Source organism: Orycteropus afer, unplaced genomic scaffold, assembly GCF_000298275.1.
Source record: "Orycteropus afer afer isolate SDZICR_OR568_19922 unplaced genomic scaffold, OryAfe1.0 scaffold00034, whole genome shotgun sequence".
NCBI lineage: Eukaryota > Metazoa > Chordata > Mammalia > Tubulidentata > Orycteropodidae > Orycteropus > Orycteropus afer.
In genome coordinates, this window is record NW_006921621.1 from 9,919,496 (window position 1) to 9,945,296 (window position 25,801).

The following is a 25,801-nucleotide window of genomic DNA, read 5'->3' on the forward strand; positions in this document are numbered from 1 at the left end:
TAACCACCTGCATCTCAGCACTTCTCATCACTGAACTACTACACAACTAGTTCATGCCACTATCATCTCTTTCTTAACTAGTCTTTCAGCTTCAGTAACTGCCTCCTTTTTTTTTTCCTGTTTTCCTACACAACAACCAGAGTGATGATCTTAAAAAGAAATCTTATTTTTTTTTAATTTATGCCACTTCATTTTAATAAAGAATAAAACCTTTTTAATAAATAATAAAATCCAAACTTTAATGCCCTATGTGATCTGGCTCCTGGCCACTTCTCCTAGATCACCTCCTACCACTCTCTTCCTTGCTCATTAAATGTAAGTCATACAAGTCTTTAAGTCTATCAAACTCACAAGTTTTTTCTTGCCCCAGGTCCTTCACAGGTGCAATTTTCTCTATAACCCAGTGCTCTTATGTGATTGGCCTTTTGTTTTGTCTCTTTGGCATTGGTTTCAAAGATCCTCCTCACAGAGAAAACTCCCCTGACCAGACACATTTCAGTGGGGCCTCACCCCTACCTGCTATTCTTATCACTGTACCTATTCACATCTCTCATTAATACTTTGCAAAATTTATAATTATATACAGTTGCTCCTCATTATTTGTAAATTTCATATTTGTGAATTCAGCTCCTCACTAAAATTTATTTGTAACCCCAAATCAGTAGCTATATCACTTTTCCAGTCATTCACAGACCTATGCAAAATTGAGTTTCTTGCCGTGAACATTCCCAGCTGAGGTCAAAGAAGGCAATGCTCTCTGCCTTCTTGTTTCACCTCTCATACTAAATACAAGTGTCCTTTGAGTGATCTATTTAGTGCCATGTTTTCTGATTTTGTTTTTCATTTGCTATTTAAAATGACCCCCAAGGGTTTAAACTCACCAGTGCCTCTGAGGAGAAAGACCTGACAATCTGCTCCCATAAACATTACAGGTTAAGAAACCCTGTAGGGAGGTTCTACTCTGTCCTGTTGGGTCACCATGAATGATTATTGACTTGACAGCAAAAGGTTTTTCCAAAAATAATGGAGCCCTGGTGGTGCAACAAGTAAGTATTTGGCTGCTAACTGAAAGGTTGGCAATTCAAAGCCATCAACACCTGTGGCAGAAATACCTGATGATTTGCACCCATGAAGATTATTGCCTAGGATATCTTATTGGACAGTTCTACTCTGTCATGTAGAGTTGCTATCAGTCAGAATCAATTTGACAGTACAGAACACAAACAGGCCCAAGCCATATCCCAGACACTTAAGTAAGAATCTCTTGGGGTGGGGTCCAGGCATCAATACATCTGAAATAATAATAATAATAATAATACCCCTCAAGAGTACAGCTGTGATGTGCCTTATGGAGAAAATACATTGTTAGATGAGCTTTGTACAGTCATGAGTTATAGTGCAGTTGGACATGAGTTCAATGTTGATGTATCAGAAATATATATTAAATAAGATGTCTTTAAATAGAAACACACATAAAAACAAAATATGTATCTGTCAGTTGATGACAATGTTGTGACCAGAGGCTCACAGGAACCTAACCTTATAGTTCAGTATAACTATAAGGAGTGATGGTTCAGTATTGCAAATTCAGTGTTCACAATGACTTTATGAAACATAACTACTGAAAGTAACAACAATCAGCTGTATGTATTTGGTGGTAACTTGTTTCTTACTTGCCTTTTCTGATAGAATGCAAGCTCCATGAAGGCAGGGATCAAATCTATTTGGTTTATTCCTGTGGACTCAATGCCACGCAAGTACAGAGTAAGCACTGAATGAATGAATGAACAATTGAATGAATCTCATTTTTCTTTGCACATGCTTATTGCAGAGAAGGAAGCATCGTTGCTGGATATGAAGTCATTGGTTCCAGCAGCCCATCTGAACTGCTGTCAGCCATTGAACAGGTAGCTGAGAAGGCTATGGCAGCCCTTAACAAGTTGTTTGCACTAGCAGATGGCTCTTTCAAAGTGTTTGGAAAAGGTAATACTGATTTCCTACTCTCTGCTTAGATTGAAGGAGTCCTTTAGTTAGTAGCTCAGTTGCATCCTCAAGAAGTAGATTGGAGATATTTACAATACAGAATTTTTCAAAAACCGATTTCCAGTAGAAATGGGCAGCTGTTCCCATCCAACGACTACCAATACTATGATGAAACCCAGCTTCTACTGATTGTACAGGATCCTTGCTAAACAGTAATCTGATCTCTACCTCTTAGCATAAATATCATGGAAGACTGATTTTCCTGCAGATTGTGATTATAATGATTCAGCAATAGTTTACTGGTATACATGTCCAGAAAGCCCTGGGACTGATAATGGTTTTAAATCATAAATCAAGGAACCAAGAAAAATGGTCTTTTAGAGTGTTTGGAAAAGGTGATATAGATCTTCCACACATACACACACACACACACACACACACACACACTTCTTCAGATATTTTGATTTTCCTTTTACTTCTTTATAGTCAAACTTAAACATTTTCAGTCAAAATTTGTACCATTTTCTTCCAACAACATTATTTAACAAACCAACTCGATGGCATGCAACAACAACAACAACATACCAAGTGTCTGAAATGTGCCAAACAGGGTTTTAGGCACTTAAGACATAGTAGTGGGGAAAAACAAACACAATCACACCCTTGTAGATTTTCCATTCAATGTTTCTATCTCCCAGTCTGAATCATGGTAAATATATACTACTAAGCTGGCTGCAAGAAGAGCTAGTGTAGTGGTTGGCCACAATAGGATAAGCTTTTAAAGGGATACAAAGTAGGAGGTATCACCTCCAAATAACAATGGCCCATCTTTTGAACATATCTTTACTGTTTTGTTCTTTAGGGTCTCAATAATTTCCTTATTTTGTTGGATTCCCTTGAAGAGTGCAAATATTACCTAAGAATCATCACAACTTGCCCTATTTTGACCTCATATTTGGTAGTAAACAGCCCATTGAAAGCAAGATTGTAGATATAGATCTGACACCTGAAGGGAGAGGGGCAAGCCTTGGCATTAAGAAGGAGGAAAGGATGCTAATAGGGAAGAACCCAGGCATCAAAGATAAACTTTTCCCTCTTCTCATTTCTGCCTGGATTTTGTCTCTGAAAATAGGACTTTCAAAGCATTTAAATATGTCTACATGATTTACATAGAGGTCCAGGGCACTCCAAAGTCATGTTTCTCCTCTATTTCCTTTCTTTTCCAGCCCCGTGTAACAACATTGTCTTTGGATTTGGGTCCAAGAATGATGAGTACACCTTGCCCTGTAGCAGTGGCTACACTGGAAACATCACAGCCAGGTGCCAGTCCTCTGGGTGGCAGGTCATCAAGGAGACCTGTGTTCTTTCTCAGCTGGAGGAACTCAAGAAGGTGAAGCATTTCTACTTGGCCGACTTGTCATGGTTTTGAGTTTTACAGTGGGTGTACTCCAGAAAGCATGGTCAAGTAGAGGTTAAAATTTATCAATCTACACCATTGGTCAGTGTACAAAAGGTCAGGGTGTTATCCAAGAAAATTTTAAGAAACCATTTGCTGTCGAGTTGATTCCAACTCAGGGTGATCCCATGTGTGTCAGAGTAGAACTGTGTTCTATACGGTTTTCAGTGGCTATAAACTTTCAGGAGTAGACAGCCAGGCTCAGACCCTGGTAAAGCAAGGGAATGTGGACATGAGTGGCAGAGCCTAGGTAGGAGCTGAGAGGGTCAGAAAAGGTCAGAATTGATGATTTTGGCAGGTAGTGGTGCTTCAGAGGAGTGCATTGGAGCTGAGGAGGTATATGACAAATGGTAGGACAACAACTGAGCTGGCCACATAAGTCCAGAAGGCTGAGAATGAAAGGTCAAACTGAAAGTGTGAGTCAGAAGGTAGTTGTTGTTGTTATGTGCCATCAAGTTGGACCCGACTCATAGCGACCCCTCCTTGGGTTTCCGAGGCAGTATCACTATGGAAGTAGATTGCCCCATCAAATAAGAATGTACACATATCAGAAACTGGGACAAGAAGTGGGTCAGACAGAAGTGATCATATGAAACGACAGAGTTGCAATGGATCATAAGGGCCATCTGATTTACCAACTTCCTTTTATAGATTAGGAAATGGAAGACCAAGAGGCTACAAAGTCATATTGCTAGCAATAGTGTTGAGACTAGAAACATGATTACTTGATTCCCAGTTCAGTGTTCTGACCTCCACATGACTGTCTGTAACCCACTACCGTGAGTCAATTCTGACTCACAGTGACCCTATAGGACAGAGTAAGGTTTTCAAGTCTGTAATCTTTACAGATGTAGACTGCTGCATCTTTCTCCATGGAGCAGCTGATAGATTCAAACTGCTGACCTTTCGGTTAGCAGCTGAGCCCTTAACCACTGCACCACCAGGGTGTCTGTCAATAATGCAAGGCAATGTAGATAGAAAGAAGGTGACAGATGGAGAACTCAAGTGACAAAGCAGAGGGACATTGAGACTGATTCGTAGTCACCATCCTACAAGTGAATCTGTATTGAGTGGAACTTCTGTCCCAGCTGGAGACCCCACTATTGAAGTTAAGATCCCTGGACTGGTATTTATCAAGGGGCTGTGGAATGTTTCCTTCTCCCTTTCTAGGCTTCAGTTTCCATATCTGCAAATTGGGGAGAGAGATTGGACTCCATGACCTCCTGGCTGCATTCTTGCTCTGGCCTTCTTTGACTCAGTTATGAGCATGGGCAATATCTGAGACTAGTCCTCCCCAGGGCCACACTTGCCTGGCAGAGGAGTATTGGGGCAGGCAGATCTCACATGCCCTGGGCAGAGAACAGCACTGTCAGCTGAAGAGCAAGGAGGAGGACAGGTGGGATCTGGGCTTTTGGGTGAACACAGGATTGATTTGAAGGAGACCACCCTCCTTTACTGCCTTCCAAGTAAGCACAGTATAGTGGACGCAGATGAGAGTTCTATGGGAGAAGGAAAACTCCAGAGCCAGTAAACAATGAGAGCTGACCTAGGCCTAGTAGTCAAATCTCCAGGTAGTTTCCTCTATCTTCATATCCTATAAGGGTTTTTAAGTGTAGTGTAGTAGACACAACATAGGATTTAGTGTCAATAGACACTACCCTTCCACTTACTAGCTGTGTACTCTTTCGAGGGTCATAGAATCTCACTGAACATCAATTTCTTTATAATTAGCAATAATAAGTTATATGAAAATGCTTATTAACAAATCTCTTCAAGTTTCAGCTTCCCTAGCTACAAAATGAAATACCTCCATCAAGTGTTGTTGAAAAGATTCAGTGAATCCCTGCAAAGCATTTAGTGCAGTGTCTGAGACATAAAAAACTAAACAGCCATTGTTGTTACCATCACCATGTAGTCATCTTACTTATAGTGCATGATGCAAATGTAAGTTATATGTGGCCAAGAAATCTGATTGAAATTAGATAATACATTGTTTTCTAGAACTTAAGACTATTTTTTACTTCTAGAATTTCAGTGCAATCTCAGGCAATGCTACCGAGGCAGCCATGTCATCCTTGGTACGAAATCTTTCAGTCATCATTGAACAAAGCCTCTCAAGCACAGCCGGGAACCTAGCTTCAGTGGTGTCTATTCTAGGAAATGTTTCATCTCTGTCATTGGCAAATCATTTCAAGGTGTCTAATTCTACAATGGAGGTATGGTCTGCCTGTGCTTTAACTGTTTACTTTAAGTGCTCGATCTCATAGGAGGGATGACAAAAACCTGAATGATGGGGAACTATTAGGAAAAACCAAAGTGTCATGTTAGCAGTCCTAATGTGAGCTTCACTGCTTTCTCTGCGGTGTACAAGGAACTCATGAGATCAATTGTGTAAGTTCAAAGTAAGAGGGAGCTACCTTTAGGTAGGTGACTTTGGTTACCTAGTGCTGCTGTGAGAGGAATATACCACAAATGGGATGGCTTTAAAAAACAGGAGGTTATTCTCTTACAATTCTGGAGGTTGGAAGTCAAGTTCCAGGTGCCAGGCTCTAGGGGCAGGGTAAAAGCCCCTCAATCTTGGGCTTCAACTCTGCCTCTTGTTCCAACCCACTGAAGCTAGAGGCTTTTCTTCACTCAGACAGCTGCTAGTTGCTAAGGGTGACAAACCTAAGATCAACAACTGAAAAGGCACAGTCCCAATATTACTAAACCACATGGAAGGCCATTAACTCAAGTCCATTAAAAGTCCCAGGTTTGGCAGGGCAACATGGCAGGCTGCTGAACAATGACTCAACTACATACAGGGTTCAAGCAGGTCATCAGTTGGAGATCTTCGTCAGAGTTGCTTCTTCTTTACTGGAAGCAGTCCACATACCTACAGCAGCTACTCAGCTGTTCCAGTAGATTGCATCATGGAGGTAATTACCAGTCTCACTGTGGCTAATAACTACATCCAGCTGCCCGCCCCTCAACCAGGCCTAGCCAAGTTGACACACAACCTTAACCATCACAGCAGATTACCCAGGCAGTACCTGGATTAGAGGAAGGGATGAGCCTTTGCACTATTTGACATAGGTGCCAACTTTTTAATATATGTTTGCAATCTATAATTGTTATTTCTTGTAGCCCTAAACTCTGACTTTTAGTAGTATATATTTTTCAAAAGTCCCTCCTCTAGGTTGGGGAATTCATGATTGAGCTTGGGTATTTCAGAATTAACATAAACAACTATACAAATAATATCTGATCATATATTGTTGTTGTGTTTTGCCATCGAGTCAGATCAGACTCATAGTGACCCCTCCTTGGGTTTCTGAGGTAGTATCACTACAGAAGTAGATTGCCCAACCTTCCTTCCGAGGAGTGGCTGGTGAGTTTGAATCATCAGCCTCCTGATTAGCAGTCAAGTGCCTTAGGCACTATGCCACCAGAGCACCTATATGATCATATAAGAAATGCAAATAAGCAGAAAGGAAAGTAAATTATCTATAATACAGTCAACCTACAATAGCCACTGCTAATATTTTAGATGTAACCTCAGTGCCTAGAAGAAAGACAAGCAACACATAGCAGTAACTCAACAAATATTTGTTAAATAAATATCCTTCCAAACATCCTAGATGTATGCATATTATATAGAAATTATACTATATTACTGCAAAATTGTATTATGTCTGTCATATAAAACAGTGCATATTCACAGATCTATATTTAACTATCTTATAGTGACCATCATGTCAAAGATGACATTAAATATAAATAAGTTAATTTACTTAGATCAAAGAAAAGATACTCAGATTTTTTTTTTTTTTAAGAAATCTAGCCCCATGTTGTTTATAAGAGATGAACTAAAATAAAATGACTCAAAAAAGATAAAAATAAAATGAAGAGCAAAAACAGAGCAAGCAAACACTAAGCAAAAGAAAGCAGAGGTTACTGGGGGACAACGTAAGATGTACTCTCTGAAATCTGGGCCTGAAGCCCCAGAGAGCTGGGTTAGCATGAAACTTGACTAAAACAACAAGACTGCCAAGGTCAAATAGCTGGGAACCCCAGGGAAAGAGGCCTGTTGCATTTGCTAAAAAAAAAAAAACAAACACCTTAAATTAAGAAATTAAAACCAGAATACCACTTGCCCTCAATCTATAATTATATGACTATATATATCAAGTCTCTCTCTCTCTCCCTCTCTCTCTCTCTCCCTCTCTGTGGTGTAGTGCCTAAGGCATTTGACTGCTGACCAGAAGGCTGGTGGTTCAAATCCACCAGCCACTCCTCAGAAGGAAGACTGGGCAATCTACTTCTGTAGTGATACCACCTCAGAAACCCAAGGAGGGGTCACTGTGAGTCAGATTTGACTCGACAGCAGTGAGTTTGGTTTTGGTTTTGTATATATTTCAAGTCCAAGCTGATGTCGACTCACGCCACCCCATGGGTATCAGAGTAGAACTGTGCTCCATGGAGTTTTAAGTGACTGTTTTTTTTTTTTTGGTAGTAGATAGCCAGGCCTTTCTTTCAAGGTACCTCTGAATGGATTCCTACCTCCAACCTTTTGGTGAGCATATTCACTATTTGCACTGCCCAGGGGACATCAAATTAAAATTGACCCTTAAAACTCACAACTCAATATTTTCTTTTTGCTCAAGCTCAATTTTTAAGGATTTTTATTTATATTCTCTAATAAACAACAAAGGAGCCCTGGTGGCACAGTGGTTAAGCACTCAGCTGCAAGCTGAAAAGTTGGCAGTTCAAACTCACCAGCCACTCCGTGGGGGAAAGATGTCACAGTCTGCCTACATAAAGATTTACAGCCATGGACCTTATGAGGTTACGATGAGTTGGACTCAGCTCTTTGGTAAATGACACAGCATACAAAAATGTAAATTAAAATGTGAATGTTCATGACATATATTTAGAACTTCTGATGTAAGTAAAATATGTAATACAGGAAAGCAGTTAAAAGAAATGTCTTAATCTTTGAGCCTCAGCCTATGTAATAATACAGCCATTTTTACCTTCTCAGAAGGAAATGTGCTTGTGCAGCCAGAACTGGGGGATTCTTTCTTCTCTTTGCTGAAATTCCAGTGCACATGCAAATGCTCTGGGGTAATCACCCTGCATTATGGATTGAATTGTGTCCCCAAAAAATATATGTTGTAAATTCTGTTGTTGTTGTTATGTGCCGTTGAGTCAGACTCATTGCGACCCCTCCTTAGGTTTCTGAGGCAATATCACTGCAGAAGTAGATTGCCCATTTTCCTTCTGTGGAGTGGCTGGTGGGTTTGAACCGCCAGTCTTCTGGTTAGCAGTCAAGTGCCTTAGGCCCTACACTATTAGAGCTTTATAAATTCTAATGCCTACTATTTCCTTGGATGTAATTCCATTTGGGAATAGGGCTTTATTATCAGAATAGGTTGTATTTGAAGCCAATCACTTTTGAAAAATCAAAGAGCAGATTAGGCACAGAAGCAAGCAAGCAATTTGGGAGAAAGAAAAATGTAATGTGGAGATCTTTGAGGAACACAGAGAAGAATGTCAGAGAAACTGAATGATGCAATAATTTTTCCCCAGAGTGCACAGAGCCTCGCCCTAGAGTTGATGCCCTGAATTCAGACTTCTAGCCTCCTTACCTGTGAGAAAATAAATTTCTGTTTATGAAAGCCACTTATAGAGTTTCTGTTCCAGCAGCACTAGATAGCTAAGAAAACCTGAAACGTAATTATTTGGTTCTCCCAACTTGTTTCTTAACCCAAAGTGCCTGCTGTACAGTGCAAGTCAACTGAATTTAATAGAGTTTTATTTGGTCCTCAGCAGTGTCAATTCTCTGGGCATTTCTCCTGTCATTAATAAGGACGAGTATCTACTCTTTTACTCTCTTTGTGTTTACTCATAATACACACTAACCTTCACCTTTGTATTTTAGGATGTCATCAATATAGTTGACCATGTCCTTAATTCAACATCAATAACCAACTGGACAGTACTACTTCAGGAAGAGAAGCATGCCAGCTCACGGTTACTGGAGACATTAGAAAACATTAGCACTCTGGTACCTCCAACAGCTCTGCCTCTGAATTTTTCTAGAAAATTCATTGACTGGAAAGGGATTCCAGTGACCAAAAGCAAACTCAAAAAGGGTTATAACTATCAGACTGCAATGTTCTCCCCAAATACCTCCACTCGTATTAGAGGCCAGGTGTTAATTGGGCCAGATCAATTCCAGAAGTCCCTTCCAGAAACTATTATCAGCATGGCTTCATTGACCCTGAGGAGCATTCTACCCATCATCAAAAATGCAAAGGTCAATGGGCCTGTAATATCAACTGTTATTCATAATTATTCCATAAATGAAATTTACCTCATTTTTTCTAAGATAGAGTCAAACCTGAGCCAGCCTCATTGTGTATTTTGGGATTTCAACCATCTGCAGTGGAACAATGCAGGCTGCCACCTAGTGAATGAAACTCCAGACTCAGTGATGTGCCGATGTACTCACCTGACCTCCTTCTCCCTGCTGATGTCACCTTTTGTCCCCAATGCCATCATCCCTGTTGTGCAATGGATTACCTATGTGGGACTGGGTTTCTCCATTGGGAGTCTCATCTTATGCCTGGTTATTGAGGCTCTTTTTTGGAAGCAAGTCAAGAAAAACCAAACCTCGCACACACGTCATATTTGTATGGTGAACATAGCCCTGTCCCTCCTGGTTGCTGATGTTTGGTTTATTGTTGCTGCCACTGTGGACACCATGGCAAAGCCTTCTGGAGTCTGCATAGCTGCAGTATTCTTTACACATTTTTTCTACCTCTCCTTGTTTTTTTGGATGCTCATGCTTGGTATCTTGCTGGCTTATAGGATCATCCTCGTGTTCCATCACATGGCCATGCCTTTAATGATGGCTATTGGTTTCTGCCTGGGCTATGGGTGTCCCCTGGTTATATCTGTCATCACCATTGCCGTCACACAACCTAGCAATGGCTACAGAAGGAAAGATGTGTGTTGGCTTAACTGGTCCAATGGGAGCAAACCCCTCTTGGCTTTTGTTATCCCTGCACTGACTATTGTGGCTGTGAATTTGGTGGTGGTGCTGTTAGTTTTAATGAAGCTCTGGAGGCCAGCAGTTGGAGAAGGAACAAGCCAGGATGATAAGGCCACTGTCATCCGCATGGGGAAGAGCCTGCTCATTCTGACACCTCTGCTGGGGCTCACTTGGGGCTTTGGCATAGGAACAATGGTGGATAGCCAGAATGTGACTTGCCATGTAATTTTTGCTTTACTCAATGCCTTCCAGGTAAGAGTAATAAGGATAACCTATTATGTCATCAGGTAGTTGGAATAATTATAGAGAATTCTGGTTACCAAGTTCTCTCTAGTGACCATCTCATCCATCTCCCTGTCTACAGCAGGACTATAACTAAAAGTGCACGAAAAAAGTCAAAAGAGAAAAAATCTACTTTTCCTCAATGATTACTCTCGTGCTGAAACAGAATATCTGAACTCTTCAGCTAGCCATTCCCGGATTTTAAATTAAACTGTTAGAGTTCACATAACTAACATTAATCCCTCTTGCTACTGACTAAATCCTCTTTTTTTTTTTTTTGTGCATACCACTGTGAAAAAGCACACACAGAAAGGAAAATAAATCAAGAGGATTTGTGGACTCTGAATGGTGAAAAAGAAGTCCCTGGAGTGCAATAGAGCAGAGGCTGGCAAACTATGGACAACAGCCTGCTTGTTCTTTTTTTTACTGCCAACAATTTTTTTTGTTTTAATTTTTATTGTGATTTGGGTGAAAGTTTACAGAGCAAATTTTTTCCATACAGCAGTTCACATACATTGTCTCATGATATTGATGGCAATTTCCCACAGTGCAATAGCTCCTCTCCCACTTCCTCCTTATAGTTACCTCTTCCCTGTGTCCTTCCCTCCCATGTACTCCTGCCCCCCAAGCTATCTCCCTGTGCATACACAGCCCTTCTATTCTCCCATGATTGATCTCTCCAAGGAGTGTAAATGTTCAGCTCATATGCCTGTCTTTTGTTTGGCTGGAAGCCACAGGAGTGGGTTCAATCCCAGACCTAAAGGGCAGCTAGGGGCCATAGTCTCAGCGGTTCCTTCAGGCTCTATGTGAGACCAGCAAACCTGGTTCCCTTTTTTTTTTTAATTATTTTGAGTTTTATTCCACGTTGTTCTCTCATTCTATCCAGGATCTCCTACATAGATCCCCCTCCCATTGGTTGACAGTGGTAGCCAGGCACCATCTAGTTCTTCTGGTCTCATAGTCATATAGGTTAAGGATCGTATGTTGTACCAGTCCAAAAGCCTGCTTTTATAAATAAAGTTTTATTGGTACACAGCCATTCCTATCCATTTACATATTGTCTATTTTTGCTCTACAGTGGCAGAAATGAGTAATTGTAACAGAAACTGTGTGGTCTGCAAAACCTATAGTATTTAATCTCTAGCCCTTTATGGAAAAAGTTTGTCAACCTTTGCTGCAAAGGATGGGTTTTGCATGTCACAACTAGAGTTTTCAGAGAGCGAGTAGTCAAAGTAATCCTTAGGTATTAATGAACCTAAACAAAAGCCTTCAACTCTGGTTCAGTATAGGTCTTACCTGACCACCTCTGGACAATGAAGAGTCAGGAAAGTAGTGATTTTTATACTGGAGTTACATAAATCTGAGCTCAAATATATCACTTTACTAGCTATGTGACCTTTAACAAAATACCTAATAATCTCTTTGCCCCACAATTCCTCTCTTAAAGGGGAATAATACCAATAACTATTATTATATTGTAGAATAAATGAGAGGATTAAATGAAATAATTTAACACTTAGCAGTGTGTGGCACATAGTAAATGCTCAATAAGTGTTTCCTAAATGCCGCTGGTTCCCCATATACTTCAGGCACCAGTTAACTTTAGGGAATAGTAGGAGCCCTGGTGGAGCAGTGGTTAAGCACTCAGCTGCTAACTAAAAGGCCAATGGTTTGAACCCACCAGCCACTCCATGGGAGAAAGATGTGGCAGTCTGCTTCCTTAAAGATTATAGCCTTGGAAACCCTATGGGGTGAAAGCTCTATAGGGTTGCAGTAAGTCAGAATCAACTCGATGGCAGTGGGTTCGAGATCACAGTCATGTAGAGCATGCACCTAACTGTAACAAGTTTTAGGTGGACAGTGTCAGGGATTGGGAGAGCAAACATAAGGTGACACACTGTCTAAAGGGGCACCTCCTGAGGGTGCTCTGATTGGAAGAAGGATTTTAAGGTCCAACAAGCCTTCTGTGAAGGGTTCTCTGTATTTGATGGAAAGAGTGCTGATACAAACTGATACCAGTATAGGTCAACTGCCTCTATGCAGCCATAGGATTGGACTTGAGTTTCTATTGCCTTCATAGATGCTTAGCAAACATTTACTGAATGCCTGGTCTGAAGAAAACTATGATACAGAAGCAAATGGAAGCTATTCATTTCAGGTTAGGGATGGCACAGTGGGGAGGAAAATGAAGTTCCATGTGCATTTAAGATTTCTTTCATGCAATCATTTATTTATTTATATACTTAACCAAACTTTTGGGTTGTTCTATGCACTGTGACTTCTACACTTTTCAAGGATCCCCCAGTCTAATGGTGTGACGGATAAGAAAATAAGCTTAATGTTGAGTGATATAGTAATATTATACATTACATATAAATACTTATTTTCTGGGAAAAAAATACACATGATCGATTTTTTTTCTTTTTTTAGGGGTGTTTCATCTTATGTTTTGGAATGCTCTTGGATAGTAAGGTATGTGTAGACATTTCTCTCTTCAACCTCTAACCCAAAAAACCAAACCAAGCCCATTACCATCAAGTCAATTCTAACTCATAGTGACCTTATAGGACAGAGGACACTATAGGACAGAGTAGAACTGCCACATAAAGTTTTCAAGGATGTAAATGTTTACAAAAGCAGACTACCTCATCTTTCTCTCACAGAGCAATTGGTGGGTTCCAACTGCTGCCCTTTCTTTTAGCAACAGAGTGCTTTAGCCACTGCACCACCAGAGCTCTACCCGCTAACCCAGACATCTTTAAATCCCTCCCCTTCAGTTCTGGGCATAATTTATATAGTTAGAGGGTTGGACTATGGATACCCTTGGAACAGTATTCTATTATTTTATAAAAGTCAGGTTCAGTCAAGAGACAAAAGAACTAACCAGCGACTGATAATAATAAAGCGATATAGAATTAATTACAACATGTACTGTGAACATTATCTTTCATTTTTTTTACTTTAAATTATGGTTTGGTGATAATTCAAGAACAACAATTATCTTCCTTAGGGGTGATTTCCCTTTTGTTCCTTTCGTCCATTTATGTATCTACTTCTATATTTATAGAGTTTTATGGAAATGTTCCATGGCCTCTAATATTAAATATAATGCTTAATGAAAAAAAAAATCTTAGATGAAGTATAGTAGAAAAAGAACTTTAAAAATGAAATCTGCTTAGCTATTTTTCCCAAACATTGAATAACTCTGTTAAGAGAAGTGAAGGCAGTTGGCGAATAAGTATAAAGGAGTTTTTGTTTTAATAAGATTAGAATAGTTTGTAATTGATACAATTGTTGTACAGATACAACCCCTATTTACAAAAAAGCAATTTGTTATACTTAATAGAAATAAATAATTCCCATTTGCACCATTCATATAGTTAGGAAACCCTTCAGAGGTAAACTTCAATTTAGCAATTATTGCCAATTACTAATGTCCAAAATCTGAATCATTAAGGTTTTTGGTACTGTTGTTCTTTGTTTAGATCTAGTTTTGTTTATATGCAGAGTCTAAGGAAATGACTCTATTGAATATATACATTTATAGTTTATTAAATGCTCCTGAGAAATACTATCTGGTACACTACTGTTAAGGAGCTCTGAGAGGCACAGTGCCTAAGGCATTTGACTGCTAACCAGCCACTCTTAGAAAGGAAGACTGGGCAATTTACTTCCATAAAGGTTTACTGCCTGGGAAACCCAGTGGGGTCGCTGTGAGTTGGAATCAACTCGATAGCTGTGAGTTTGGTTTGGTTTTGGTTTACACTACAGTTAAATAAGGAGCTCTGGTAGTGTAGTGCCTAAAGCACTTGACTGCTAACCAGAAGGCTGGTGGTTCAAACCCACCAGCCACTCCTCAGAAGGAAGATGGGGGGAATCTACTTCCATAGTAATACTGCCTAGGAAACCCAAGGAGGGGTCGCTATGAGTCGGGTCCGACTCGACGGCACATAACAACAACAACAGATAAATAACAATTTCAATTACACAGTTTATTTTTTTGTTGTGTCTTTGTATGATTGTATAGATGTATCTCCTCAACATTTCTTTGTCATCCTTATAGGTGCGACAACTTCTGTTGGACAAGTTGTCTCCATTAATATCTTGGAAGCAGTCATCAGAGGTAATTACCTCCCACTGCCATGGATCTAATGAATAAAGTTCTAGGTTTCCATTTTCCTATTTATGCAGTCCCACAACAGGCCTATTTTAGTGTAAATCCCTTGAGTTTCTTTCATCATGGTATTCCTGTTACCTGGCACAGTGCCTGGGATATGGTAGATACTCAACAGAAAGCTGCTGAGTAAGTGAGTAAAAGAATGAATGAATGTGAAGCCATGGAAAGCTGTAAGTGTGCTCAGACACAAAGGTCTGTGGGTGCTCACTGTGAGCGAACACCTTTGAACAATATTGTTTGCTTCAGTCTGTCTTATCTCCTACCAACTGAACCAGTGGGACCCTCTCCTCTGCCTAGCTTCCTGGCCCCTCTGTAGTCCATGTTTTCTTCTCTAGAAAGGTAGACGGGGAGGTCTTGATAAACTGTTTTCTAAATTTTCTCTTTTAAGCTGGTACTTTAGCCTTTGTGATTTTAGGTCTTAACTCTACAAACTAACAGGTTCATATGAAAACACAGGGTTCTTATTTCATCCTTTGCCCCCAAAATTCAATCCATTTAAGGAAAGTATAATTAGAAACAAATGCACTTACATGCATATTCTGTATTTTTCATGTTAATTTAGATTCACTCCCCTGTTCCTCACCCCCAAACAATACACTGAGGTCCTTTCAGAAAGGGTTCTAAAGCAGAGATTTCTGAGTTTGATACAAGTTAACTGAAAAACTGCATCAAAACCCACATGGACATTTAGATATTTTACAAAGGACAACAAAAATGTTTGAAATAAATATCAATGAGGAATTTATGCATTGGAATTAAAAATGTTTCCTGCATTTTATAGTAGAGGGTGCTGCTGTGAATTTGGGAATAGTGGCTTGTGAGCTAGCACACTTGATTGTATTTCTGTCGCCAAGTGGTTGCATGATTTTAGGAAAATCATTTAGTCTCTTTGAGATTCAATTTTCTTAACTATAGAAACAAAGTGTTGGGTCAAGACTTCTTATTCCAGATGCTTCTAAAGCCATGCCAGTAATCATGACATCAGAATGAGAATTAGGAATCTTTCACTGAGCTACCTATTATATGTAATATGTACACTTCCCTCCTATCTTGATTTGGGTTCCTCATAATGTGGGCTGTGGCAGGGAATGGAACTTGTACTTTCTAATATCCCCAGTACCTACAATAGTGACTGGCACACAATGATTATTCAACACATGATATCAAATTAATGAATGCATGAAGGATATTTTATCAACAGAAAAATGATGTAGTATATTTTAACACCTTTATCTTTTCCCCAAAATGCATGCTTTATTTTGAATATTTTATTTCCATTTGATAATTCAGTTTTTAAATTTTTGAATGATGTATAGTTTCTAAGGAGCTCTGGTGGCACAGTGGTTAAAGTGGTTAGCTGCTAACCCAAAAGTCAGTAGTTCAAACTCACCAGCCCTTCGTAGGAGAAAGATGTGGCAGTCTTTCCACTTCCTTCTTGTGTTTACCATTTCACTTCGTCCCTCTTTCTTACCCCTTCCTGCCTTCTTAGCTTCATCCCTGGACAAATGCTGTCCTTTTGATTGATTGTTCTAATGAGTGCATACCTCCCTGGTGTGGTTGTTCACCTTATAGACCTGTCTATTGCTTGGCTGAAAGTTGAGCCCTGGGGATGAATTTAGTTTCTGGCTCAAAGGATGTCCAAAGGCCACAGTTTCAGGGGTTCCACCAGTCTCTATTAGACCAGTAAGCCTTCTTTTATGATTTTGAGTTTTTTTCCATGTATTTCTCCTACTCTATTGTGAACCCTTTTGTGACCTCCTATTGTGATCCCTTTCAGAGTGGTCAGTAATAGTAGCTGGGCACCACCTTGTTCTTCTGGTATCAGTGTCATAGAGGCTGGGTTTCAAATGGCCCATCAGTCCTTTGGATTAATTGTTTCCTTGTGGTTTTGATTTTGTTCACTCTTCTTTGCTCCAGCTGGGAAGAGACTAATAGTTGCACCTTAGATGGAAGAGTGCTGTTACATGATGAAGATTGTAATGAATGTCATACAACAAATGTAATACATGTCATACAAAAATGTATGTATTGTCCAATGGAAAATGAATTTGCTCTGTAAACTTTTACCCAAATAAATAAATAAATAAAAGGATTTTTTTTTTTTTTTGTAAAAATGATGTAGCAGCCTGTTTCCATGAAGACTTGTAGCCTGGAAACCCTAAGGTGCAGTTCTACTCTGTCGCTATGAGTTGGAATTGATTTGGTAGTGGTGGGTTTAGTATAGTTTCTGCACCAGTAACTAAGGGATTGCTCACAAATTGGGCAAGAGTAAAGCAAATCTTTACCTGGAGACCAATTTTACTAGGAGTATTGTTTTTTCTTCAAGGGTTTCTCTTCTACAAAGGAATATTGAAACAAATACATGTAAGCATTGTCACAAAAAGGGATAATGATTCCTTTAAAACTATTTTCTAGCTTGATGCTTCTTATTGTTGTTGTTATGTGCCGTTGAGTCGGACCCGACTCATGGTGACCCCCCTTCAGTTTCCGAGGCAGTATCACTACGGAAGTAGATTGCCTCATCTTCCTTCTGAGGAGTGCCTGGTGGGTTTGAACCCACCAGCTTCTGGTTAGCAGTCAAGTATCTTAGGCACTACGCTACCAGAGCTCCTAGCTTGATTCTAGAAGTTGTAAAAAACATACAGAAACACTAAATTTACTTAGAAATAAGGGGCTTAAATTTATACAATTTTTTACAAAAGATTAATGTGTTGTGTAGGTGGAATACAGATCATTAGTGACATCATGTAGTCAGGAAATGCAGACTATCACTAAAAGAACTCTATAAATATCCAAAATGATGTTTTTCCAAAATGACATTTTTTTCTTTTGTGCAGCAAAAAACATCCGATTTATCTACCAAACCCAAATTTCCAAAGCCTTTCAACACAGTGAAACACAAAGGTATGTTACAATCAAACCAAAGGTAATAAACAATGGAAAGAGATAATATGAATACATCATATGAAGAAAATTTGATGTTAACTTTTTGTTTTTTAATTAATCTGAGAAGTGTGAGAATATCAGCTAGCTATATGTCCAAATTTCACCTGAATTATGTGCTCAAGGCCGATAGACAATTTGGGGAATTTTGGGAAACCAGCAAGTGTTACTCCTTAACTGCATCACAACTTACTGCTCCCATTTTCCCAGTTAGACATGATATATAGAGATCTGTGGCATTGTTTATTGAGTGTGGTTAGACTAACGTGAATTATGTCTTTAATGGAGAATCACCTTCAGATCCATGTTTTCCTAAAGGTGAGAGAGCACTATCCCCTCTGTCTATGGCATGTATTGTTCCTATGTTCACACACTGGGAGTTACTAAAGTCTATGATATTCATCTACTAGAAGATCAATAATTAAACATTACAAATAGTCATAGTATTTCTGGAAGAGAACAGGAGAGAAGTAGACATTGCATTACAAGTTAAGAATCTAAGCCTCAAGTCATGTCAAATTATATTAATATACTCATAAGGATAGGGAAATGGACAACTCATTTTAGATTCCCATGAAAATTAGTTAAATTCCAGGTACAGTTCAAGTGTCTGGAAGAAGCACTTTGCCCAGAACTCTTGGGTCTTTTTATCACTGCCACCAACCAGCCTGAGTGCTTTTTATAAGTTTGTTTACCTTTTTGGAAGGTGTCTGGGTGGTGCAAAGAGTTGGCTCTTGGCTACTCATCTAAAGGTTGGCAATTCGAACCCACCAAGCAACTCCATGGAAGAAAAGCCTGGTGATACACATTTTGTTATATGACAGATTGCAGCCAAGAAAACCCTATGGGGCAGTTCTCTGTACCACATGAGTAGCCATGAATCAATGGCAACAGGGTTACCTTTTGGGGTACATGTTCCCCTCTCAGTTAAAACAAAGTGATCACTAAGGCTCTTTTCCCAAAATGTCATGTAGTATAGAATATATTTTATCTCTTTCTCCAGCAATGTCTGAAAAATGTGGTGATTCTCTTCTCAAATAAGAGCTGCTTGACAAAAAAGCCAAGATTCAATGGAGTAAAAGTGCTGGGCATATTGACAAACCATTTTATGTATTTCTCTAACATCTTCCTAAAACTCTTCCTAGTCATTAAAAACAGACTTATTTATATTTTGGCCTGATATTTGATTTCAACATAGTAGCAATACTTTGTATCCTCTTTCTCCACTTCCAGGCACTTATGCACTTTCTCATACTGGAGACTCATCAAACGACATCATGCTAACTCAGTTTTTATCAACTGAATAAGACCAGGAACCATAAAATGAATGGGAAATTTTTGGAGCAACTTGACATTTAGAGCTGAATGTCAGGCAAGAAATTATGCTCAGCATTAGATGGGATTTTCTGATTTAGGAGTCTGGGAATAAAATAAGGAAGTCTCAGAGGCTTCATCACTGCCTCCTTTATCTTCAATTAAATGGAAAGAAGATTTATTTTTCAAGTGATTTGAGTCAGAAATTACTCAGTAAATGCAGAAGAATCTGTTTTATTGGAGTTTGTCACTTGAACCTGCCACTCACTGCCCTAATATATGGCTTTCTTTTTCATAAAATAACGTCTTTCACTTGGCTTTGCTAATCATCTGGAAACATCATGAAGCAGCTTTAGGTAAATTGAAGAGCCATATTCACCTTCATGTCAAAAAATCATTGGTGAAAATATCTTAGAGAAAAGATGTTTCCTCCAAAATTTCCAGTTGGATTTTATGTTGTTTTTGCTTTTTATTTTTGCTTCAGTCACTTAACTTGAAAAGTTCTTCAGAAATAAACATGGAAAATTCCATTTCAGATAGCTTTGTAGCCATTTTTTAGGAAGTATAATAGCATGAGTTTTCAGTTCACAAAGCATTTTCATCTGGTCCCCAGCTCAGTGAAGTGGAATATCCCAAGGAGACATGTAATACAAAGATGAGGAAATGGAGAATTGGAGAACTGAAATGACTTGTCCAAAATTGTGAAGCTGGTAACAAGGAATCTGGACTTTTTTGGGGGAATTTTTGGTTCCTAGTCTATTTCTGCAGCCCCATGTTGTTGTTGTTAAGTGCCATCAAGTCGTTTCCAATTCATAGCGACCCCATGCACAGCAGAATGAAACACTGCCCGATCCTGCACCAGCCCCACAATCCCTGCTATACTTAAGCCCATCATCGCAGCCACCATGTCAATCTATCTTGTTGAAGGCCTCCTCCTCTTTCGTTGACCCTCCACCCTACCAAGCATGACATCCTTCTCCAGGGAATGGTCCCTTCTTACAACATGACCAAAATAGGTGAGACGAAGTCTGGCCATTCTTGCTTCCAAGGAGCATTCTGGCTGTACTTCCTCCAGGACAGATCTGTTAGTTCTTTTAGCAGTCCATGGTACTTTCAGCATTCTCCACCAGCACCACAACTCAAAAGCATCAACTCTTCTTCGGTCTTCCTTATTCATTGTCCAGCTCTCACACGCATATGAGGCGATTGGAAATATCATGGCTTGTGTCAGGCGCACCTTAGTCCTCAAGGAGATATCCTTGCTCCTCAGCACTTGAAACAGTTCCTTCGCAGTTGACTTTCCCAATGCTACACATCGTCTAATGTACTGACTGCAGCTTCCGTTGGCATCAATTGTAGAACCAAGCAACGTGAATTCTTTGACAACCTCAATCTTCTCTCCATTTATTGTGATGCTGCTCATTGGTCCAGCCCCATAGTGGCATTGAAAATTACATACAATCCTAAGAAATCTTTCTCAAGTCAGCTAGAGCGTTCATCATGCCCAGAATTCTATTTCTATAAGAGGCAACTTGAGGGAAGGTTTGGTTTCAGCTTTCAGGGAGATGCCTCAAAAGACTCTGGTTTTCTTTCATCATACACTGTAGGTACTTTTGGGAAAACACTGCATATGTAGCAATTGCCCCTTTTGCATGAGATCTGGAGCAGCAGGCTAGTAGATACCGTGTGAAGCACTATTCCCCTTCTATGCTTCCAACATAATTGCCTCACCTGAGATTCAGCTCTGCTCACACTGCCCAGAAAAACCAGCCTCACTTTGGTGGATTCTCACCCCCATGGCTACCCATGAGAGAAATGCCAGTGCTCACACCAAGATTTATTATTCCAGATGCTTCAAAAGCTCTAGTGGCCTTGGTGTCAGTGACACTGGGCACTTCCTCCCAGTCTCTGCTTCATCTTGTCACTGGTCCTAGAGCAGAGCTGGGTGTACCAGCAGCCAACAGTTCTGTCTATACAGCTGGAGTCCTTGAACACACACATCCTTTGGGAGGTTATTGTCTAGAGAGCCCTGACACCATGAGAATGTGACTTCATCTGATCAGGTGAACCATTCTTCCCAGGAGCCTGGTGGGAGGGAAGGTCAGAAACTTTAGTACTCAAGGTAGAGTGCACAGAGAGTAAGAAAAACTACAAAAAAAAGTCAACCGGTGAAGAAAGATGTGAGAGTACAAGCAACCAACTGAAAGCAGGACTTAGATTAGAAGGAAAATTTAATGTTAAATTGTTTGTATTTTTTATTATTATATGAAACTCAAACTAAAAAACTCAATGCTGTTGAGTCAGATCTGACTTACAGTGACCCCTTCTTGGGTTTCCAAGATGGTAGCACTACGGTAGCCCAATCTTTCTTCCTAGGAGGGGCTGGTGGGTTTGAACCACCAGCCTTCTGGTTAACAGTCAAATGTCTTAGGCATACACCACCAGAGCTCCCTTATATAAGAGCTCCTAATTACAATTTGAGAGCATCTTAGCTATGTAAAGTGACTGAGATGCTACTAATACCTGGGCATATTAAAGTGTATATCTGGTGGAAAGAAAAAGCTTCTCCTACTGAATAGATCTATAAGGATGATGAGAGACAAAGAAATAAAAGTGTGTTTGATCATATACCATGTGTGTTTGTCCAACTTACTAATTACATAGATAGTCACCTCAGCTACCACTCAAGATGCTATTAAAGCAACCATAAAATAATTTTTTAAAAAAGGAGAAATACATTGTAATGATTTTCTTCTGTGTAAAAAACTGCCACAAACTTAATAACTTAAGAACAGTACACACTTACAATCTTACGGATTCTATGGGTCAGGAGCCCAGGCACTGTTCAGCTCAGACCAAAATTAAAGTATTACCTGGGTTGTGTCTTCATTTGGAGGCTTGAATGAAGAAGAATCCACTTTCAAACTCATTCAAGTTGTTGTCATAATTAATTTCCTTGCAGTTATAGGATGGAGAGCTCCGGCTTTTTTCTGACTGTTGGCTACAGGCTACTCTCAGATCCTAAGGGCCTCCACATTGCCTTGTCACATGAGCTTCTCTAATACAGCTACTTAATTCACAAAGACTCCAAGGAGGGTCTTTAGCTTCCATCTTATTGTAAGATGAAGGCTTATGTAATGTAAGGTAATCACAGACATGAAGACCACAGAAGAATTGATGCATTTGAATTGTGGTGTTGGCAAAGAATATTGACTACACCATGCACTGTCAGAAGAATGAACAAATCTGTCTTGGAGGAAGTATAGCCAGAATACCCCTTAGAAGCAAAGATGGCCAGACTATATCTCACGTACTTTGGACATTTTATCAGGAGGGACCAATCCCTGGAGAAGGACATCATGCTTGATAAAGTAGAGGGTCAGCCAAAAAGAGGACAATGTTTAACAAGATGGAATTACATGGTGGCTGCAATAACGGGGTAACATAGCAAGGATTGCAAGGATGGTGCAATACTGGGCAGCATTTCACTCTGTTGTATATGGTGTTACTGTGAGTTAGAACTGACTCAATGGCACCTAACAATAATTAACAAATCACAGAAGTAGCATCTCACCATTTGGCCATATTCTATTGATCAGAAGCAGGTCACAGGTCCTGACTAATACTCAAGAGTAGTGAACAAAGGCATGAACACTAGGAGGAGAAGATCACCGAGAGATCTCTTATTGTAGGAAATGGAGAAGACTCAACTTCAACAAAATATTTGGAAAGCAGGCCAGTGAATGCTAACTTAGTAGACAACAAGCAAGCTAAATATTAAGCCAGCAATGAAGAAGCTTTACGTTGTAGAACCTCCAAAAGACTTAAGATGTGGCAGCCCCAGGTACCTTGAGAAGTAGGGTATCTTAGTTACCTGGTGCTGCCATAACAAAAAATACAAATGAGTGGCCTCAAAGAATAAGAATTTATTGTTTAATGAATTTGGAGACTAAAAGTTCAAATCAGAGCATTGGCTGTAGGGGAGGGTCCTCTCTTGTAGCCTGGGGCATTTCTTGGCATTCCTTGGCCTGTAGAGGGACCTTCACATGATGTCTGTCTTCCTCCTATGTGTGTGTCTCTCAATGTCTATTTTGCTTTTTTATAAGGCGTCATTCAGAAGTGATTAAACTTAAAACCAACCCTACTCTGGTGTGACCTCATTAGTATAAGAAAAATGAAACATTTGTTTCTAAACAGGGTCACATTCACAGGTACAGTTATTAAGATTTCTACATTCATTTTTTTTTCGGGAGGCACAATTCAATCCATAACATGAAGTGAATATAGAGTTAAAGAGTAGAATGGTTCAAAGTCAGCCCCAGATCCCTCTCTTATCTCAAGCACCCAAGCAAATGTCCTTTCCTCCATCCTAGCAACAGACTATCTAGAGATGTGGGGGGAAATGGGACACAAGAAACAGGTGTGGGTGGATTTACTCTCCTGAAAATAAGGGCTCAGTGGAAGTTAACATATAACACAGGCAGCCAAGGATCACTAGGTAGTTTAGGAAAGTTTCCAGTATTTAATGCAGAGGCCTAAACAAATAAAAAAAACAAAGAGAGAGCCAATATGATGTCACCTTTGGTCTATCTTATAGATGCTTCTAATAGGGTGAAAGAGCAAATTGAGAAAGACGTCATGTGGAGAAAACCAGACTAACCTTGAGATGCCTATAAGACATCCAATTTGAGACATCAAGTGAACCACAGGTATATGTTATCTATTGTTCAAGGGAAGGTCTGGCCTGGAGATACACTATTAGAGTATAAGCCCAGAAGACAAAATGAGATCATCTATTGGGTGCAGCTTGAGAAGTGATGAGATCCAAGGACTGTATCTTAGCGAACATCAGCATTTATGGGAAGGGAGAGGAAGAGAATGGTATAAGGAGCAGCTTGTGGAGTAAAAGAATATGATATACCAGAGACTGAGAAACATTTCAAGAAGGATGTCAACTGAGTAAAATAATGCTGAAAGTTAGGGAAGATAAAGACTCCAACTTGATCATTTGATTTCAAAGTGTGAAGGTCATTGATGCATTCCTATAGGTACTCAGAGTAAGAAATTCCACTTTTGGAAAGTTTCACATTGAATGCATATAAAGAAGGCATGATTAGATTTTGCATGGTCATAAAAAAGATCCCTGGGTGGTATAAACCTAAAAAACTGTCAGTTGGAGCCTGCCCAGTGGTGCCTAGGAATAAAGGCCTTCTGAGCTATTACTGTAAAGATGACAGCCAAGAAAACCTTATGGAGCAGTTCTACTCTGTAACAGATGGGGTCGCCATGAGTTAGAATTAACTCGATGGCAATGAAATATATGCATATATTTTTTTAATATGCTATAATCTCTTCCAAGGAGCTCTAAGGCATTTGACTGCTAACCAGAAAGCTGGCGGTTCAAACCCACCAGCCACTCTGAGGAAGGAAGATGGGGCAATTTACTTCCGTAGTGATATTGCCTCGGAAACCCAAGGAGGGGTCGCTATGAGGCAGATCTGACTAGGTGGCAGTGAGTTTGGTTTTTTGGTTTAATCTCTTCCAAAGAGTCCTGGTGGTGCAGTGGTTAAAGTGCTCAGCCACTATCCAAAAAGTCAGTGGTTTGAACCCATCAGTCGCTTCATGGAAGAAAGATGTGGCAGTCTGCTTCTGTAAAGATTTACAGCCTTTGGAAACCATACGGGGCAGTTCTACTTTGTTCCTATGGGGTCACTATAAGTTGGAATCAACTTGATGACAATAAGTTTGGTTTGGGGGTATCAGCTCTTCCAGATCTGTACATAGCTATGTTTAAAAGATTGATTATCTCTCTTTTTCTCTGATACTTCCAGAACAAATGAAGATGGCCATTCGATAACACCTGTGTTTCTCAAACTGCTGCAGAATTCCATAAAAGTCTGTACTTACCATTACCAAACTCCAGGGGGCAGGTTCTGACCAAGAAATAAATCCTGGACTAATTGCTCAAAATTAAGCACACCTGACATCCTCTCTGGAATTTTAGGGAATGAAAGGCTTTTTAATCCCACCACTCTAATTAGGAACAATTTACTTTGTTGCTGCTGTGTTTTGTGTAATAAAGAGATTAGGGAGTTAAAGAACATAATAGCTCCCTCTCCTGAGAGCTAACAATACCTCAGTTTCCTGGGTTTATGCCCAACAGTACTGGTAAACACTGAAGGCCACTTCTAAGGAAAGCAGGAATTAGCTATGGTTGGCCAGATATCTTTTTACCTACTGGAAAACCAGCGCTTTACTTAAGTTTGGGCTGTATTGTATTAGTGGAGTTTCTAGGGTGTGTTGAGCAAATACAGAGTTAATTCAAGTACCTGGTGCAAAACAATTTGGAAATATGCTGTTCTTTTTGGATTTATCTCTTACTTTGGAAAGAAATAATTTGGCAAATTGTATACAGTTTTGTCAGACTTGAGCCACACTTCTGTAGATGAATTACCTAGACTCTTTACAGATTTCATTTTGTACCCAAGGTTTTAGGAGTGTCAGGAACAAAACAAAACAGACAGACAATTTACTAGGTTCTCAAGGGTTAGGGGGCTGCTTTGCAGCTTGTTTCTTAGCCCTCACCCCTGTGATTAGGGCTTGCCTT

At 39.7% G+C, this 25,801-nt stretch overlaps 1 protein-coding gene across 1 annotated transcript in view; it reads left to right on the plus strand.

Moving 5' to 3' along the window:
* The window catches only part of ADGRF1 (adhesion G protein-coupled receptor F1), a 43,623-nt gene extending 24,436 nt beyond the window's left edge, over nucleotides 1-19,187 (plus strand). The window contains exons 7-14 of the mRNA XM_042780320.1: nucleotides 1,832-1,983; nucleotides 3,210-3,373; nucleotides 5,467-5,655; nucleotides 9,363-10,730; nucleotides 13,191-13,232; nucleotides 14,824-14,883; nucleotides 17,775-17,841; nucleotides 19,114-19,187. Of these exons, the coding sequence (XP_042636254.1) occupies nucleotides 1,832-1,983; nucleotides 3,210-3,373; nucleotides 5,467-5,655; nucleotides 9,363-10,730; nucleotides 13,191-13,232; nucleotides 14,824-14,883; nucleotides 17,775-17,841; nucleotides 19,114-19,187 (2,116 nt within the window). The remainder of the gene's footprint in view (nucleotides 1-1,831; nucleotides 1,984-3,209; nucleotides 3,374-5,466; nucleotides 5,656-9,362; nucleotides 10,731-13,190; nucleotides 13,233-14,823; nucleotides 14,884-17,774; nucleotides 17,842-19,113) is intronic.
* The last annotated feature ends 6,614 nt before the right edge of the window (nucleotides 19,188-25,801 follow it).